Source organism: Hypanus sabinus, chromosome 26, assembly GCF_030144855.1.
Source record: "Hypanus sabinus isolate sHypSab1 chromosome 26, sHypSab1.hap1, whole genome shotgun sequence".
Lineage (NCBI taxonomy): Eukaryota > Metazoa > Chordata > Chondrichthyes > Myliobatiformes > Dasyatidae > Hypanus > Hypanus sabinus.
The window spans coordinates 26,675,056-26,693,253 of record NC_082731.1 but is presented as its reverse complement, the minus strand read 5'-3'; the positions used below and the strand labels follow the sequence as shown (position 1 = coordinate 26,693,253).

At 45.1% G+C, this 18,198-nt stretch overlaps 1 protein-coding gene across 1 annotated transcript in view; it reads left to right on the top strand.

The window, feature by feature from the left end:
• The first annotated feature begins 619 nt into the window (after window positions 1-619).
• The window catches only part of LOC132381711 (immunoglobulin gamma-1 heavy chain-like), a 36,500-nt gene continuing 18,921 nt past the window's right edge, over window positions 620-18,198 (top strand). The window contains exons 1-3 of the mRNA XM_059951287.1: window positions 620-799; window positions 899-1,320; window positions 1,555-1,666. Coding sequence (XP_059807270.1) covers window positions 754-799; window positions 899-1,320; window positions 1,555-1,666 — 580 coding nt within the window. The 5' untranslated portion in view covers window positions 620-753. The remainder of the gene's footprint in view (window positions 800-898; window positions 1,321-1,554; window positions 1,667-18,198) is intronic.

The window sequence follows — 18,198 nt, the reverse complement described above, 5'->3', positions numbered from 1 at the left end:
ATCGGTATAGTTTATATTTGTCTGAGGATACAATAGCTGCCATCACCAGAGTGGGTAATTTTGATTCAACTTCTCATCTCGCCCTGGAGTTTCCGGTCGTTATCGACCTGTCCGGCCAACACTGGGCCGTCGAACTGACTGGGGAACGATCTGTTCGGCTTCTGTTCCTGAATTCCCCGCATGAATGCTCCCGCTCCGCTCACCGGCTAAAACAAATAGAAGACTTTTCTCACAGTGACGAGGAGACACCCGGCCGGTACTTGGGGGTGAAACTCCGCTGACAGGTTTCTAAGACAAAATATTTACTCTTATATAATTCTCTTTTCACCCAGGAAACGTCTGCTTCACATTGAATGTCACGCAGCGTCAAGATTATCAGGGGGAACCTTTGCCTCTCCCTCACACGGATTGGTGTGTGCATAGGGAAATATGCATAAATTCCTCTCCCTCTGGGGTATCCGGCAGGGACTGAATCCCTGAGGGACTTGGTTTATACTGATGAATCGAGCACAATGTGACAGGTCTTTAATCTGTTTACTGCCGCCTGCTGCAAATCTTTAGGGGATTTGAAATCGCTGCTGGGGGCGGGGACAGGAAGCTGCGCCTCTAGTTCTGGTGAATGGGATTCTGTCCAAATCGCGGCTCCCTCTCTCACTCACAGTCCAGGTCCCTATTTAAACTGAGGCTCCGGACAGAGCCAGCCTGAAGCCGCCGACTTTTGGAGTGGCCAAGTCTGGCTCAGTGCACAGGACGATGGGGGTCGTTCCTCATCTCTGTCTCTTTCTGTCCTGCTTGGCAGGTGAATGCCCTGACGGCTTGTTCCGCACCCTGAGCCGCTATCTCTCGGAGACTCTTCGACCCGCTGCCCGCTGATCTCTTTTTTTCTTTTTCTTGTCAGGTGTGAGGTCCGTCATCTACCCGGATCAGCCCGCGTCAGTGGTCGTTAAGCCCGGCGAGTCCCACAAATTAAACTGCAACGCTGATGGGTTAGATCTCAAAAGGCGAAACGTTCACTGGGTTAGGATGTCCTCCAGGAAAGAGCTGGAGTGGCTGGCAATAGTATGGACGACAAACAAACCCGACTATTTGCCTGCACTCCGAGACCGACTCATCGCTTCCAAGACTGACGGATCGGTCTTTCTAGAAATGAAGGATCTGAAAGTCGAGGACACGGCAGTCTACTACTGTGCGGAAGATGGAGGAACTCCGATCTACCACGGCGACGGGGAGCTGAACAGAAACTGGTCCCGACAAAGGAGCGTCTGCAGCGCAGTCTGTCTCCACGGATTCCGCATTGCTGCTTCCCAGAGTCAAATCCCTGAATCCTGACTCGGACTGCTGGGTGGAAATGTCCATTTCTGGACAATTAAAAACCCAAAAAGGATTCGACTCTGATTCCGGAGGATGGCGGGACCTGGTGTCCACAGACAGGAAAACTGTGAAAATGCCTGTTTTATTTTCACGCCAGGAAGAGACAAGGACGGGGTTTGGGATGGAAATCCGGGAAGCGGCTGCTCCCGGTCCGGACAGGGATCATGTTGACATTTTGCTGAGATTATTGGATGTGACGGGCAAATGAAGTTATTGCACTGTGTGAATGGGGAGATGGAGCACTGTGACGATCTTCGAGTCTGGGGGAACGGTACCTCGCTGACAGTGACTTCAGGTAAGCACAACTTTTCAATTTCATCCTCAGTTTTATTAATGCACGGTTTTTGCGAACTTGATGATTAACTTGAAATCAGTAAGATAGTTGGAACAATTGCTTGTATTTTCCGAGCCGGCGTGTTTTCTCTAGAGTAGAGCCAGAATATACCCAGTAACAGTACAAGGATAAATACCCCCATCCCACCTGTGAGCTGTCCACAGACCGGGATCAGGTTGCAGGGGAATGGGGAATCTTGTAACCAGGTGATAGCTGTGCTTTGACGTCAACCGATTAAGCCTTTGTGATGAGTGACTTCAGTGTTTGATCCAGGTCCAGGATCTGATACCGCACCCGCAAAAAGAATATATGGAGAGAACGGTGGAAGAACTCAGAAGGTCAGGCAGTATCTGTGGAAGCAAACAGCGTACGGCAGTGGGTCTGAAAGCAGCCCTGCATCAGGATTGAGAGGGAATAGGAAAGACAGCAGTTAGAGGGGTGGGAAAGAGTGATGAGTGAAACTGGATGGGGAGGGAATGATAGATAAATTGAACCAGCTGGGGGTGGGAGATGAGAGGATGTGGGGCAGATAAACTACGGGTGAGGAAAACTGAGTGGACAGGTGAGTGCATCAGGGAGAGCACTTGGGACTGTGGGCTACCTGAAATTGGAAAATTCAGCGTATGTGCCATTGTGGTCTAAGACAACCTAACAGAATGGTAGGATTTTTCCCCAATTTGTGGTTGGCCACCCTGTGGCAACAGAGAAAGCTGGAGAGAGACAAGTCAATGTGAGATTGGGAAGGAGAGTTACCAGAGCTGGAGATAGCAGTTAAAGTGCAGTTGAACGTGCTCCCTGTAAGCAACAACAATGGATCTGTTCAATGTCACTGTATAGAAATCAGATCTGGATTAGGACTCTGGCTGAGGGAATCGCTTGCAAATGTATGACCTGTTTGATTCATCAAGTACTCCAAGGGCACATGACACGAGTTAAATGCAGAAGTAAGCTCTCTCTACACTGTCCTGCTAGTGATGGATTGAGTATAAAGTTCCTGTCACCGACAGGGCAAGGTCAGTACTGGGTGATGCTGTGTCCAGTCAGACTGCAGACGTGCAGTCGATTTTGGTTTGTCACTGACTGAGCTGAGAGAAGGTAGAGGAGAGACAACTGTAGCTGATGGGGAAGTGACTTTTATTTCTGGAAAGATGACAATTCCTTGTATGTTACAAGCTGATGGCTGCAAAGTGAAGGTGTTGAGGAGGCTGAACAGGCTGGAGGATCACTGAGTCCAGAGCAAGGTGGGAGATTATGTTGCAGATCTAGAAACTATGGCTAGACCACATTTATTTTATTTATTGACATACAGCATGGAATAGGCCCTTCCAGCCCTTTGAGCTGTGACACTCAGCAAACTGCTGATTAAATCTGAGCTGAATCATGGGACAATTTACAATGACCAATTAACCTGCCAACAGGTAGGACTTGTGATTGTGGAAGGAAACTGGAGCACCTGGAGGAAACCACACAGCCACAAGAGAATGTACAAAGTCCTTACAGGCGGCCGCAGAAATTGAACCCGGGTCACCCGTACAGTAAAATGTTGTGCTAACCACTAAACCACCATGCCACCCATTTGGAGTACTGTGTTCCATTCTGTTCCCTTCATTATAGGAAGGATGTGAAAGCTTTAGAGGGGATGCAGAGAAGATTTACAAGGATGCTGCCTTGATTAGCAAGTTTCTCTTATAAGACTGAATTGTGTGAGCTAGAGTTTTATCTTTTGCATGAAAGAGGATGAGAGGTAACATAAGGTGATAAAAGGTACAGATAGAATGGACAGCCAGTGGCTTTATCCTAGGGTGGAAATGGCTAATAAAAGAGGGCATAATTTTAAGGTGATTGGAGGTAAGTGTGAGTGGAGGGTTGTCAGTGGTAGGCTTTTTTTTACGCAGAGTGGTGGGTGTGAGGAAGGCTCAGCCACAGATGCTGGTAGAGGCAAATATATTAGCAACATTTAAGAGGTTCTTAGATGTTTAGATGTTCTTAGGTTCTTGGAGTTTCCTGCAAAGTCTTACCAGCTTCAAGCAGAAGTGCTCCCAATTCTAACCCTCCCCTACCTTTTCCAATCAGCTCAATCAGTTTTGTTGTTGGTCTGATGAGGACAATCAGCATCTATCACTTCTCATTTCCTCTGACCCTGACAAGCTGTACCCTAACCTCTCCCTTGCACAAACACTCCAATGTCACCATCACCCCTTCACCCCAGCCCCATTCTCCTTCTTCAACCTTCCCCTCCTCTTTCCCCTCCCTCCATCTTAACCTATGCTTTTGGAGAACCAAGAAGAAATTTGCAAGCTATTTGGAAGACAGAACATGAGGAAAGATGCTGCCTCTGATGGTGCCTCCCCTTGTTATGAAGGTACTGTGCAGATCAGCCAGCACCTCTCTTGGCTGAGATATTTAACACCTCCCTCCAACTATACAGGGTTCTAGACTGCTTTGAAGTTGCTGCAATCATTCTAGTTCCCAGAAAGACAAGATCACTGGACTTAATGATTATAGGCCAATCGCTCTGATTTCAGTAATTCTGAAAACCTTTGAACATCTGCTAATGGCCTAACTTAAGTTCATTACTGATCCACTTCCTGACCCCTTACAGTTTGCTTATTGAGGATGCAGTTAACTTGTGCCTTCATTACATTCTTCAACAATTGATTCCCCAACTCACATGTGAGGACCTTGTTTGTGGATTTTAGTTCTGCCTTTAACACTATCGCTCTTTAGTTGTTCCACAGCATGCTCTAACCCTACTAGCTTTACCCTATCGTATCTGTCAGAGGATTACAAACTTCCTGACAGGAAGGAAGTAGTATGCAAGGCTGGGCTCCTACTTGTCCGATCTGATGTCTATAAGCACAGGCTCTCCCTGGGGCTGTGTTCATATTCTCACTTTATACAAATGACTGTACCTCCGCAGCCAACCCCACTAAAATCCTAAAGTTCACGGATGACACGACTATTGTTGCTCTTATCTCTAGTAACGATGTGACCTGCTATCAAAAAAGGGGTAGACCGTCTTGAGCACTCTGTTCTCATGACAACTTATTTAATAATACCAAGAGAGCAGAAAGCCAACAACCCACTACCTGGCCAGGCTGCGTCTATTTTCAAATCATTAAAATTCCTGAGGACTACCATTACCAATGCATTGAAATGGAACAAGCATGTTATTCTCATCACTAGTAAGGTCCAGCAGATAGTTCTTTCAATGATAGCTTAGGAAACTTATCATCCCAGGGCATATCTTGATGAATTTTAACTCAGACATCATTGAGAGTGTTGTGCCACCTCCTTCACCATTTGTTTTCCCACCGCCTCCTCCCTCTCCAAATCCAGCAAAGACCATTGGCTGTCAACTAACAATATCAAAAGAGGTGTTTATCACCAGAGCAAAGAAAAGGGCTGATAAATGACTGCTGACTCCACCTACCCCAGCGGTCAACTATTCATCAAATTGCCATTGGGGAGAGGCTGAAGATCCATCTCCACCAAGACTAGGCACCATCTCCAAAGCTATCCTTCTCAGCAAAACTCACTCAAGTGTAGTACCCTAACTGTCCCTGCATAACATCCATTAAATGGTCTTTCCTACTCTCCATGTTCGTCTGATAATTTTTGAGTCTGCTCACAAGTTCACATTTATTTAAGTTTGATTATTGACATTACATATGCGACCGTTCTGTGAATTGTTGACTGCTCATGGCTGATTGCACTATTGTCTTGTAAATTACTGGTTGCTATTATAGTGCCTGCTATGGTACTGTCCTGTGTTTTTTGCATGACACTGAGCCACAATCAATTCTGGTGTATGTCATGCACTGGCAATAAAGTGATTTTGATTTCCGTTTTAATGATCTAGTCCTCCATCCGCACATCAACAGGGGTCATCACAATGCTACCCAACTAAACTGGCACTGCTCATGAGCCTGTCCTCCACTATGAGGAGGAGAACGACATGACTCCAGTCAAGTGGTGCCAGTTTAAGGGGTACCTTGCCAGGCTGATGAGTGAATGGAAGGAGATGAGTGACCTCAGATTTAAAGTAAGGAGAACAAAAAAAAGATCATGGAGAATGCTGGTACAAATCACATGAGCAGAAAGAGGAACTGAGGTCTTACAAGAAGAATTTAGGAAGTTACTGTCCATATCAAGTTCAGGTTTATTGTCATTTAACCATAAGCATGTCTACAATTAAATGAAGCATCATTGCTCTGAGTCCAGGGTGCAAGCCACTGTACATATAGTTACAATGTTTTATTTATAGGATACAGCATACAATATACAGTGTATATTGGGGTGGCAGGGCGGTGGGGAGGAAATACATCCACTAACGGAGGTGTAGGGTGCTCTTTCCCTCCAATTACCTGCTGGTCACCCTTGGGTAAGGTATAGCACCTGTGTAGCCACCTGTTCAGGGTCATGTGAAGGCATGGGAGCAGGTGGTGAATGGTCACATAAGTAGTTGGTGCAAATCACAAGTCCTGGTTACTGATGCTGGGCAGTCAATCTCTGAAGGGTATTTATGATGGCTGGGGTCACCCATCTTGTAAAGACACTGCCCAGAAGAAGGCAATGGTGAACTACTTCTGCAGAAAAATTTGCCAAGGACAAGCATGGTCATGGAAAGTGCATGATCAGACAAATCATACAACATGGTACATAATGAATGAACAGCATATATTTAGTTACAAAGCAGTACATATAGAGTTGGATAGAGTTCAAAGTAAAGTAAGTTCAAAGTAAGTTAATTATCACAATACATATACAGTGGCTATAAAAAGTATTCAATACCTGCCCCCCCCCCCGTAAGTTTTCCTGTTTTATTGTTTTACAACGTTGAATCGCAGTGGATTTAATTTGGCTTTTTTGTCACTGATCAACAGAAAAGACTCTCGTGTCAAAGTGAAAGCAAATTTCTACGCACTTGTCTAAATTCATCACAAATATTAAACCCAAAACGATTGTGATTAGAGAGAGTCCAGAGGAGGTTCACAAGGATGGTTCCGGGAATGAAGGGATTCACATATGAAGAACATTGACAACTTTAAGCCTGTACTCACTGGAATTTAAAAGAATGCAGGGGGAATCTCATTAAAACCTACTATATGTTGGAAGGACTAGACAAGATGAATGTGGGGAGGATGTTTTCTGTGATGGGGGTGTCCAGAACTAGAGGGCGCAGCCTCAAAATAGAGAGGTGACCTTTTAGAACAGAAGTAAGGAAGAATTTTTTTAGCTCGAGAGCAGTGAAACTGTGGAATTCTCTGCCACTGCAGTGGAGGCCAAGTCTGTATTTTAAGCAAAAATTGATAGTTTTCTGATTGGTCAGGACATCAAAGGATATGGCAAGAATGCAGGTGTATGGGGTTGAGTGGGATCCAGGATCAGCCATGATGAAATAGCAGAGCAAACTCAGTGGGCTGAATGGCCTAATTCTGTCACAATTTGAGAAAATCTGCAGATGCTGGTTATCCAAGCAACAGACACAAAATGCTGAAGGAACTGAGCAGGCCAGGCAGCATCTATGGAAAAGAGTATGGTCAACATTTCCAGTCAAAACCCTTCAACAGGACTGAGGAGTAGCTTTAAATGGTGGGTGGAGGGGGGAGAGAAACCAGGTGATAGGTGAAACTTGGAGGGATAGTGATGAAGCAAAGAGCTAGGAAGTTGATTGGTGAAAGAGACAGAAAGCCACGGAAGGGAGAAAGAGAGGGAGGGAGGAGCACCAGAGGGAAGCGCTGGGCGGGCAAGGAGATAACATGAGAGAGGGAAAAGGGGATGGGAAATGATGAAGTGGGGTGGGGGGAAGGCATTACTGGAAGTTTGAGAAATGATTGTTCATGCCATCAGGTTGGAGGCTACCCAAACGGAATATAAGGTGTTGTTCCTGACACTAGGTTTGGCCTGCCTTATCTCAACAGTGGAGGAGGCATGGATGGACATAACGGAATGGGAATGGGAAATGGAATTAAAGTGGGTGGCCAGTGGGAGATCCCGCTTGTTCTAGCAGTCAGAGCATAGATGCATGACAAAACAGTCTCCCAATTTATGTCGGGTCTCACCAATATACAGGAGGCCACACCAAGAGTACTGAACACAGTATTTGACCCCAACAGACTTACAGGTGGAGTGTCGCCTCACCTGGAGGGACTGAATGGTAGTGAGGGAGGAGGTGTAGGGGCAGGCGTAGCACTTGTTCCGCTTGCAAGTTTAAGTGCCAGGAGGGATGTGACCTATAAAACCAATTGGCTGCACCAGTGATGATTTGGTGTGTCATATTCAAGGGGGTGAATACTAATGCAATCAATTATTTTGTGTCTTATATTTGTAATTAATTTAGATTGATTTGTAGCAAGCCTGTTTTCACTTTGACGCGGTATAGTCTTTTTCTGTCGATGTGTCAAAAAGCCAAATTAAATCCATTGCGATTCAATGTTGTACAACAACAAAACATGAAAACTGCCAGGGGTGCGGGGGGTGAATACTTCTTATAGGCACTGTATGCCACCATATACAGCCTTGAGATTCATTATCTTGTGGGCATTCACAGTGAATTTTAGAAACACAATACAAGCAAAGAAAGACTGATCCCAACAGGACAGACAAACAACTAATGTGCAAAAGACAAACTGTACAGATACAAAAACTAAGAAAGAAAAAAGAAATAATAGTAAATAAATAAACTGATTGCTTGATTAACTTATAAATAGATGAATGAATGGATAAATAGACAGATGGATGGATGGATAGATAGATAGATAGATAGATAGATAGATAGATAGATAGATAGATAGATAGATAGATAGATAGATAGATAGATAGATGAATAAGCAAGCAATCAAATAATAAATATTGAGAACAATAGATAAAGTTAATCCATAGGTTGTGGGAACATTTTATTGATGGGGCAAGTGCAGTTGATTGAAGTTATCCTTCTGGTTCAAGCGCCTGATGTTTGAAGGGTCATAACTGTTTCTGAACCTGATGGTGTGGGTCCTGAGTCTCCTGTATCTCCTTCCAGATGGCAGCAGTGATTGGGGAGCATGGCCTGAATAGTGAAGTCCTTGATGATTAATGCTGCTTTCCTGCGAGAGCGCTCCATGTAGGTGTACTCAGTGTAGGGAAGCCTTTACCTCTGATGAACTGGGCTATATCTGCCACTTTTTGTAGGCTTTTCCGTTCATTGGTAGTTTCATGATGCAACCAGTCAATATACTCTCCACCGCGCATCTACAGAAGTTTGTCTAAGTTTTAGATGACATGCCAAATCTAAGAAAACATCTAAGAAAGTGGAGGTGCTGCTGTGATTTCTTCATAATGGCACTCAGTGTTGGACCCATCGCAGATTCTATGAAATGATAACACTGAGGAACTTAATGTTGCTGACCCTCTCAACTTCTGATTTGCTCAATGGACCTCCAAATTTCTCCACCTGAATTCAATATTCAGCTTCTTGGTCTTGCTGACATTGAGTGAGGTGTTATTGTTATGGCACCACTCAGTCAGATTTTCAATCTCCCTCCAGATTCATCACTTTCTTTAATTTAATCAATGACAGTGGAGTCGTCAACAAACTTAAATATGGCATTGGAGCTGTGCTTAGCCTCACAGTCATAAGAATAAAGGGAGTAGAGCAGGGGGATAAGCACACATCTGTGTGATGCCCCTGTGCTGATGGAGATTGTGGAGATGTTGCTGTCAGTCTGAACTGACTGGGGTCTACAAGTGAGGAAATTGAGGATCCAATTGCACAAGGAAGTATTGAGGCCAAGGTCTTGAAGCTTATTGATTACATTTGAGGGCATGATAGAATTGAATTCAAGACTGTAGTCAATGAAGAGCATCCTAATGTATATCTCTTCATTGTCCAGATATTCCAGGGTTCAGTGAAGAGCCAAAAAAATGGCATCTGATGTTGCTCTATTGACCTGTTGTGACAGTAGGCAAATTGGAGCGGATGCAAGTTGCTTCTCAGGCAGTGGGTGATAAAGTTTATGAACTCTGCAGAATTTTCTCTACTTCTGAATAAATATGACCTAAAATGTAATGAGATCTTCTTGTAAGTCCTAACACTAGTTGAACAGACCCCAGTTAAATAAATAACACAAAAAATATACTTGTTCATTTATTTATTGAAAAATATGATAAGATATTACATGTACTTGTAGGAAACAGTTTGTGAACCTCTGGGGTAATACCCTCCACAAAGTGTATTTGGAGTCAGGTGTTCCAGTCAGGTGAGATGTGATTGGAGGTGTGGATTGCAGAGATGCCCTGTATGATAAAAAGGATACACTAACCCTCAGGCTACTGACAGTGTCTGCTCTTCTCAAGAAAGATCTGTTTATTTGTACTATGCCTTCATCAAAACAACTTTCAGAGGACCTTAGAAGTAGAATTGCAGACATGCATGGAGCTGGAAAAGGCAACAAAAGCATTCCTAAAGAACCAAGTATTCGTCAGTCCACAGTAAGAGAAACTATCTACAAGTGGAGAAAACTCAGTACTGTTGCTACTCTCCGTAGCACTAGGCACCCTGCAAAGATCACACCAAGAGCACAATGTGCAATGCTGAAGGTGGTGAAACAGAACACAAGGGTAACAGCAAAAGACCTGCAGAAATCTCTAGAACTTGCTAACATTTCTGTTCAGTGTTCACTATAAGAAAAACACTGAACAAGAATGGTGTTCATGGAAGGACACCATGGAGGAAACCACTAATTCCCAAAAAAAAATTGCTACATGTCTTAAGTTTGCAAAAGACCACATGGATGTTCTTTTGGCTAATTGGTTCCAAAATTGGCTTTATTATAGGGAGGCAGAGGGCAGGAGAAGGAAGAATGCTTTTCTGACTAGAAATCCGTGATGACAGTGCACCAGAAGTATTGCTGTTTGGTACAGTGTGTACCTAATAAAGTGGACAATGAGTGTATGTTCGTGGTTTTCTGCTGTTGTAACCTATCTGCTTCAAGGTTTGATATGTTATGCATTCAAAGACACTCCTTTGCACACCACTGGTGTAACTGTTACCTTCCTATCAGCTTGAACCAGTCTGGACATTCTCCTCCGACCTCTTCATTAACAAGGCACTTTTTTCCACACAACAACCACTCACTGGATGTCTTTTCTGGGGTTTTTTCTGCACCATTCTCTGTGAACACTAGAGACGGCTGTGTGCGAAAATCCCAGGAGATCAGCAGTTTCTGAGGTACTCAACCTTTCTGGCACCAGTAATCATCCCACGGTCAAAGTAACTTGGATCACATTTCTTCCCCATTCTGATGTTTGGTCTGAACAACAACTTGCATGCTCTTATGCATTGATTTGCTGATAAGATATTTGCATTAACAAGCAGGTGTACAGAATAAAGTGGCCATTGACTATATGACCTAACTAGGAATGCAGGAGGAATGATTAGTAACTTCATGGGATAACATACATTTGGTGGTGTTGTGGATAGTGAAGAGGATTTCCTAAGGGTGCAGCAAAATATAGAACAGATGGAAAGATGCATACAACATGGGCAGATGGAATGTAGTCTCAACAAGTGCCGAAGATAATGGGGACCAGGCAGGGGAATGGGGTTGAGAGAGGAAATAACTCAGCCATGAGGAAATGGCTGAGCAGACTCCATGGGCTGAATAGCCTACTTCTGCTCCTATGTCTTATGGTCTATGGCAGGGGTCAGCAACCTTTACCACTGAAAGAGCCACTTGGACCCGTTTCCCACAGAAAAGAAAACACTGGGAGCCGCAAAACCCGTTTGACATTTAAAATGAAATAACACTGCATACAACGTTTTTTTTGCCTTTATGCTATGTATAAACAAACTATAATGTGTTGCATTTATGAAATTGATGAACTCCTGCAGAGAAAACGAAATTACATTTCTGCATGCAACAAAAACATTTTGAACTCTGAAAAAAAGACGTTGGGTTGAAAGTTACTTTAAAGTAAAATACTCAATGTCTATTTGAGTCCTTCTTGTATTTATGAAAAACGCCGAACTTAAATTTTCCGCCAGCAGCAAACCAAAAATAACATCAGCCAGCTGTCAGCCTGAAAAATAAAAGGACTATTTCACTGAACAATGAAAAAATATGAATACACATAAAATAATAGGCAATTAAAATATTTATCATACTTGGTTAATGGGATTTCTGCTCCTGGACCTCAGCGCACAGCGTCTGCACATCAGGGCTGTATGACGTCACCTTCATCTTTACACAGGATCGCAAGCTGTCATCTGTGAGGCATGCGCGATGTTTGTTTTTAATAAAGTTCATGTTGGAGAACACCTGCTCACTTACATATGTGGATCCAAAGATCGACAGGACTCAAAGCGCATACTTTTTAATGTTTACATAAATGTTTCGAACACAAGTTTGTCCGGTTTTGGAAAGTTTTCAATATCACTCCATTTGTGTTTCTGAGCAAGAACGGGCAACATCTTCAAGGTTTGCTGTCAAGCGTCTAAACTTGGACACCCATATGTCTTTGTCGGCTATGTCGGCCAGTTCCATCTCAAGATCAGGTTGACTCACACCTGCCAATGCAGTCGTATTCAGTAGGGAAGGATCGATGCTTAAGGGAGTGACCGGGAAGGATAATGTGTTTTTTTCCTCTCTGAACTCACAGAAGCGTTTCCCAAACGATGTTTGCATTGCGATGATTGCAGAATGTAAATACTCCGAAATTATCATGTCGTGACCTTGTTTGAACTCTCTCAAATTGGGGAAGTGAGACAAAGTGCCTTTCTGTAAATCTCTGGCAAGCACTGTCAACTTGCGCTCGAATGCCAAAACATCCTCCAACATGTGCAGGGCTGTACGTCCTTACCCCTGAAGAGCTGTGTTCAGCGTGTTCAGGTGCGCTGTCATGTCTACCATGAAGTGTAGCTTTTCCAGCCACTCTGGCTGTTCCCGCTCAGGAAAGGTGAGCCCTTTGCTGCCCAGGAAAGTTTTCACTTCTTCCAGACACGCGACAAAGCGTTTCAGCACCTTCCGTCTGGACAGCCAGCGATAAAAACACGTTGTAGCGGTGTCAGTAAACTGCAGTCAAAGATAGCTTTATTCGAACTAAACAGCCTTGCTTTTAAGCCTCTCTCAACCCAGCCCCCATGGACGCAGATGCTGCAAAAGACGCGTACTCACAAACCCCCGTAGGCTATCTCCCTTAGCCGGAATGCTGGCTAATTGTGAGCCGTTTCGGATGTCGCCACACTTAGATTGTACAAGATCACCATAATCTTCAAATTTAGAATTACATTTCAAAAGCTAACAAACTAACATAAAATACATTTTAATTAAATACTGACCAATTATTTCCCAAAGCCACAAGGAGCCGCAGCACAGAGGTGAAAGAGCCACAAATGGCTCGGGAGCCGCAGGTTGCCGACCCCCGGTCTATGGGCATAGAATTCAACTAATGTCAGGGTCTGGTCCGGTCCGGAGTCCGCGTTCCGAGTCTCGTTCCGGTCCGAGTGCTCTGGACTCCGGGTCTTGCAGCTGTCCCTCCCGGACCCTTTGAGCCTGTTAAGATCATCCTGGATCAAGGAGGCACAACTGTGGCCAATTCGGCTGCAGGTGTTTATAAGGGGCCGTGGGACGGAGACCGAGCGGGTGGTTGTTTTGTTCTGCATCCTGTCTGATCTATACCTGGTTTGTTTGTTCCGAATCTTACTGTGTATCCTGCCCTTTGCCTGTTCTGCAACCCACTCTGTACCTGTGTTACCCAGTTCGTCATGCTTTTCCTGCTCCTCTCGGGTCCCGCTGTTCTGTCTTGTTCGTCTTACCCATGTTGCCTTTACCAATGTACCCGGTGGATCACTGTAGTTCTGCTGCTCACCCTGGACCCAGCTTCCTACTCGTTGCCTCCGTCGGGCAGATCTGGCCGGACTGCCGCTGCCCGGCGGGGGTTCTGCCCCCTTCCTACTCGTTGCCTCTGTTGGGCGGGTCCAGCTGGACTGCCGCTGCCCAGAGGGGGTTCTGCCCCCTCCTATCTGTTGCTTCTGTCGGGCGGGTCCGGCTGGACTGCTGCTGCCCGGCGGGGGTTCTGCCCCCTCGTACCTATTGCTTCTGTTGGGCGGATCTGGCCGGTCTGCTGCTGCCCGGTGGGGGTTCTGCCTCTTCCTACTCGTTGCCTCCGTTGGGTGGGTTTGGCCGGACTGCCGCTGCCCTAGGGACTCCTACCCTTTCCTCCTCTCGTTTCCCAAGGGTTGTGCCCTGCATCTGCCCAGGTGTCCGCGTCTGGCCTAGGCCTCTGTGTTTTCCGCCTGGGAGGCGGCCCTGCCCGGGATCCCTGCGGCCCGCCATGAGGAATCTGCCTGCCTGCCCCGTCTGAGCTCTGGGATCCTCCTGCCTGCTTGCCCGGTCTGAACTGTGGGATCCTCTTTCCTGCCTGCCTCGTCTGAACTCTTGGATCCAGCCCCGCCTGCATTAACCCGTAAATGCCATGGCATCCCCATCCTGTCCTCCCCATAGTACTTCAGTGTCTGCGTCCTGCGTTTGGGTCCATCCGGCCCCCGTTCCTGACAACTAAGTACACAGTGAGAGCTAAAGAAAAGGGAACACATGGATAGAATGGTGAAGAAGGTTTGCCTTTATAGATTGGAGCATAGAGTATTGAAGCTAGATGGTTATATTACAACTTTGTAAATCATTGGTTAACCACACTCAGAGTATTGAGGTCACATCTGGTTTGACACCACAGGAAAGCTGTGATCAGCTGAAGAAGGAGTAAAAGAGATTCATCAAAATGTCACCTGATCTGGAGGTCCTGAGCTTAATAGAGAGATTGGATCAGGTGGGGTAGTTTTCCCTGCAGAAAAAGAAGCAGAGAGGTGACCTTGTACAGTTATATAGGATGAGAGAGGGGTAATTAGAAAGAATCTTGTTGTGAAGTTAGAGGCATAAAAATAGGAGGGCATAGTTTTAAGATAATGTGAAGGAGTTTTAAAGAGAATTTGACGGGCAGTTCCTTTTTGTTTTGTACACAGACATCTGGAACTCACTGCCAGAGGAGGTGAGATGCAATTGCTGGAGTAAAGAGAAATTTTGACAGGTAGTTGAACAGATAAGGCACAGAGGATACATGACTAGTGCAGACAAGTGGGCTTAATGTTGACGGGCGGGAAGATCAATATAGAGATGGTGAATTGAAGGACAGTTTCTGTACTGTATAGTTCTACGGCATTTGATGTAAATACACCAAACAAGAGATGGGAGTTTGAGATTGGTCATCTTGGGAGGTACTTGGCTTGGCCCCACCGGGTTGAGCCATTGGGGACCTGGTCCCGTGGCAGATGTGCAAATGTGAAAAGGATGCATTGAGGGACCTCCAATGAGAGAATACAAGATCAGATTTAAACCAGGCCTTATCCTTTTGCTGGTTTTTAGAGCAGAAAACACATTGCACTAAAGCAGTTCCACCCTCTCGAGCTCGGAAACCTGGGTCCAGTGGTGCGAACAATTGTGTCCATTGGCTGCGGTGGATGACTCGTGACACTTCCTGGTGCCTTCGCATGCACTTTGCTCTCCACAGACTGTCGTAGTAACATCTTCCTGGCCATTGGATCTCACCGTAGATCTCATCCAGCCACTCCGCTGGAGATGACACCAAATGACAGGGCACGTCCCTATCTCACTGGGGTATGAGGCCACAGGCTACCTTCACCTGGTTTAGCCCACCAGTCGAAGCAGTGTGACCACTGTCATATGCAAACAGCTACTTGGAGCCAGAGTGAGAGATGAGTGTCCAGTGGAGACCAAAGGTGATTGAGCCACCTCAGAACAGACGTGACAACCCCCTTCATCAGAGGTGCTACCCATCCCTGGACACCCCATACATCCCAAACATTCGCCCTTCTACTTGCTGGAAAAATCTCCGCGGGTTTATAAGTTTGGAGTTCCACCTGGATTGAGGCATTGGGGACCCACCCTTGTGGCAGATGTATATGTAAAAAGCATCATTGACAGACCGCCAGCTTGAAGTCAGAGAGCCCGAATTAAAGAGATTAGAGCAACGCGCACAAAATGCTGAAAGAACTCAACACTCCAGGCAACATCAAGGAAAAGCATACAGTCGATGTTTCGGGCCAAAACCCTTCCTGTACTCTTTTCATATCCTTCTCCACAGTAAAAACAGTTTTCCCGATGCTTTGCACAGAAATATCCAGCTTAGTCTATGAAGGCCAATATTGTCTCTCTCCAGCTACACTCTATTATTATTCTTACAAAATCTCTTTGCTTTCTCTGCTAAAGACATCTCATACCCATTTTTTTTTTGCCAAACTGATATATTTCCTGCATCCCCTATACAAGTCTGGGTGTTCACTTGAACCCAGCTGCCCAAATGTAACCCACGTCTCCCTTTTCCTGGCAAGAGTATCAATGTCTCTCATCATCTAGCTTCGCTACTCTCATCAGCCTTGACCTTCACTCCAATATGTAGACATTGAACTCTCAACATCTCACTTTCAAAAACCTCCCACTTGCTAAATGTCCCTTTTTCATGCAAACAACCTGCTCTAGTCAACTTTGATAAGTTCCTGTTTAATGTAATAAATATTTCCCTTGCGCCAGTTTAGTTCAACTTGTGAACGGAATCTGTCCTTTTCGTATAAACATAAAACCTTGGTCATTGGTCCAAAGTGCCCTCCCTCACTGTCACCTCCGTCACTTGTCCTGCCCTATTTCTCAAGAGTAGGTCAACCTTTGTCCTTTCCCTCACGGCATGCACCTGTATACCTGCTCGTTAATGCAAATATCTAAAGAGCCAATCATGCGGCCTCAAGTCAATGCATAAAAGCATGCAGGCATGGCCAAGAGGTCCAGCTGTTGTTCAGACCACTCATCAGAATGGGGAAGAAACACAATCTAAGTGACTGACCATGGAATGCTTGTTGGTGCCAGAAAGGGTGGTTTGAGTATCTCAAAAATGTTGACCTCCTGGGATTTTCATGAACTGCAGTTTCTACAGGTTTCAGAGAATGGTGCAAAAATCAAAGAATAACATCTAGCAGGTGGCAGTTCTATGGAAGAAGATGCCTTGTTAATAAGAGAGGTCAGAGGAGAATGGCCGACTGGTTCAAGCTGACAGGAAGACAACAGTAACTTAAATAACCTCTCGTTACAACAGTGGTTTGCAAAAGAGTTTCTCTGAATGTACAACACATCCAGCATTGAAGTGGATTGGCTACAATGGCAGAAGACCACAAACATACAAGAGGAGGCTAATTGAGTGTGGAAGCCTTCCTGAACACTCTTAAACTCCACCCTATCTCAGCCTTTATTACCATGAGTCTCCCTGTCTATCTTAGGAAAGTTAAAATCCCCTACTATGAGAATCCTATTCTTGCAACCATTTGTAACCTCGCTGCATATTTGTACCTCGGATGCCCTTGAACTCTAAAAGGATCAATAGTACAATTCCAAAAGGAGACCACCCAGACTTGTTTTGCTGATCCACCAATGAAGCCTGACTGGATAATACCCTCGGTAATTTCATCTTGAGCTACTGCTGTGACATTCTCCTTAATCAGAAATGCAACCACACCCTCTTTCCTCCACTACTGTTCCAGCTGGAGCACCTGTACGCTGGAACATTTAGCTGCCATTTCCTATCTCTCCATTAGAATTCTTCCGTAATGGTTATAATATCCCAGTATAATAGACTACCCATTGTCCTGAATTCATCCACTTTATCTGTCTGGCCTTTTGCATTGATGTACATGTAACTTAATCCAACAGCCTTACCTTGCTCCCTGCCTGCCACAGTTTGTCTAACTGGCATTGAATTCTGTCTCAATTTCTGGCAACCTATCTGCCTCTCTGCTACTCACCCTCCCTAGTAGCATAAACCAAGTTAATTGGCACCCCTCCAGTTCAGGTACAACCTGGCCCTCTTATACATGTCACTTCTGTTCCTGAACAGATCCCAATAGTCCGCAAAACTGAATCCCTGCTCCCACATCAAATTTTCTGACATGCAGTCCTCTTACGTATCATAAAACCGTAAGACCATATCCTCCTTGCCTTATTCTCACTAGCACATGACACAGTGATTAATCCAGAGATTACCACCCTCTGACCTCGTCCCTGACTCCTGATATTCACTCTGTCGACTCTCATCCCTTTCTCTACTGGTTGGTGTTGGTGCTAATGTGCACAACCATCTTGGGTTGCTCACCCTCTCTGTTGAAAATGCTCTGTAACACACCATCCTGGAATCCATTTTATGACTAAAGAGCTTCCCATCTATGTCCTCCCAACTATTGAGGGTCCTATCAGTAAAATCCCACCCTCCTTCATCCTTGCCCACAATGCACAGTGGTACCACAGCTTTGGCTGGATCGTCACTTACACCACAATATACAAAATGCTGTACTTGGTTTGCATGCACTTTCAAGAGGAGTAGCCACAGGATTGTCCTGCATCATTGTCTCCACTCCCTACTTTTCATGATGGCCACCCAACTACATTTGGCCTGCA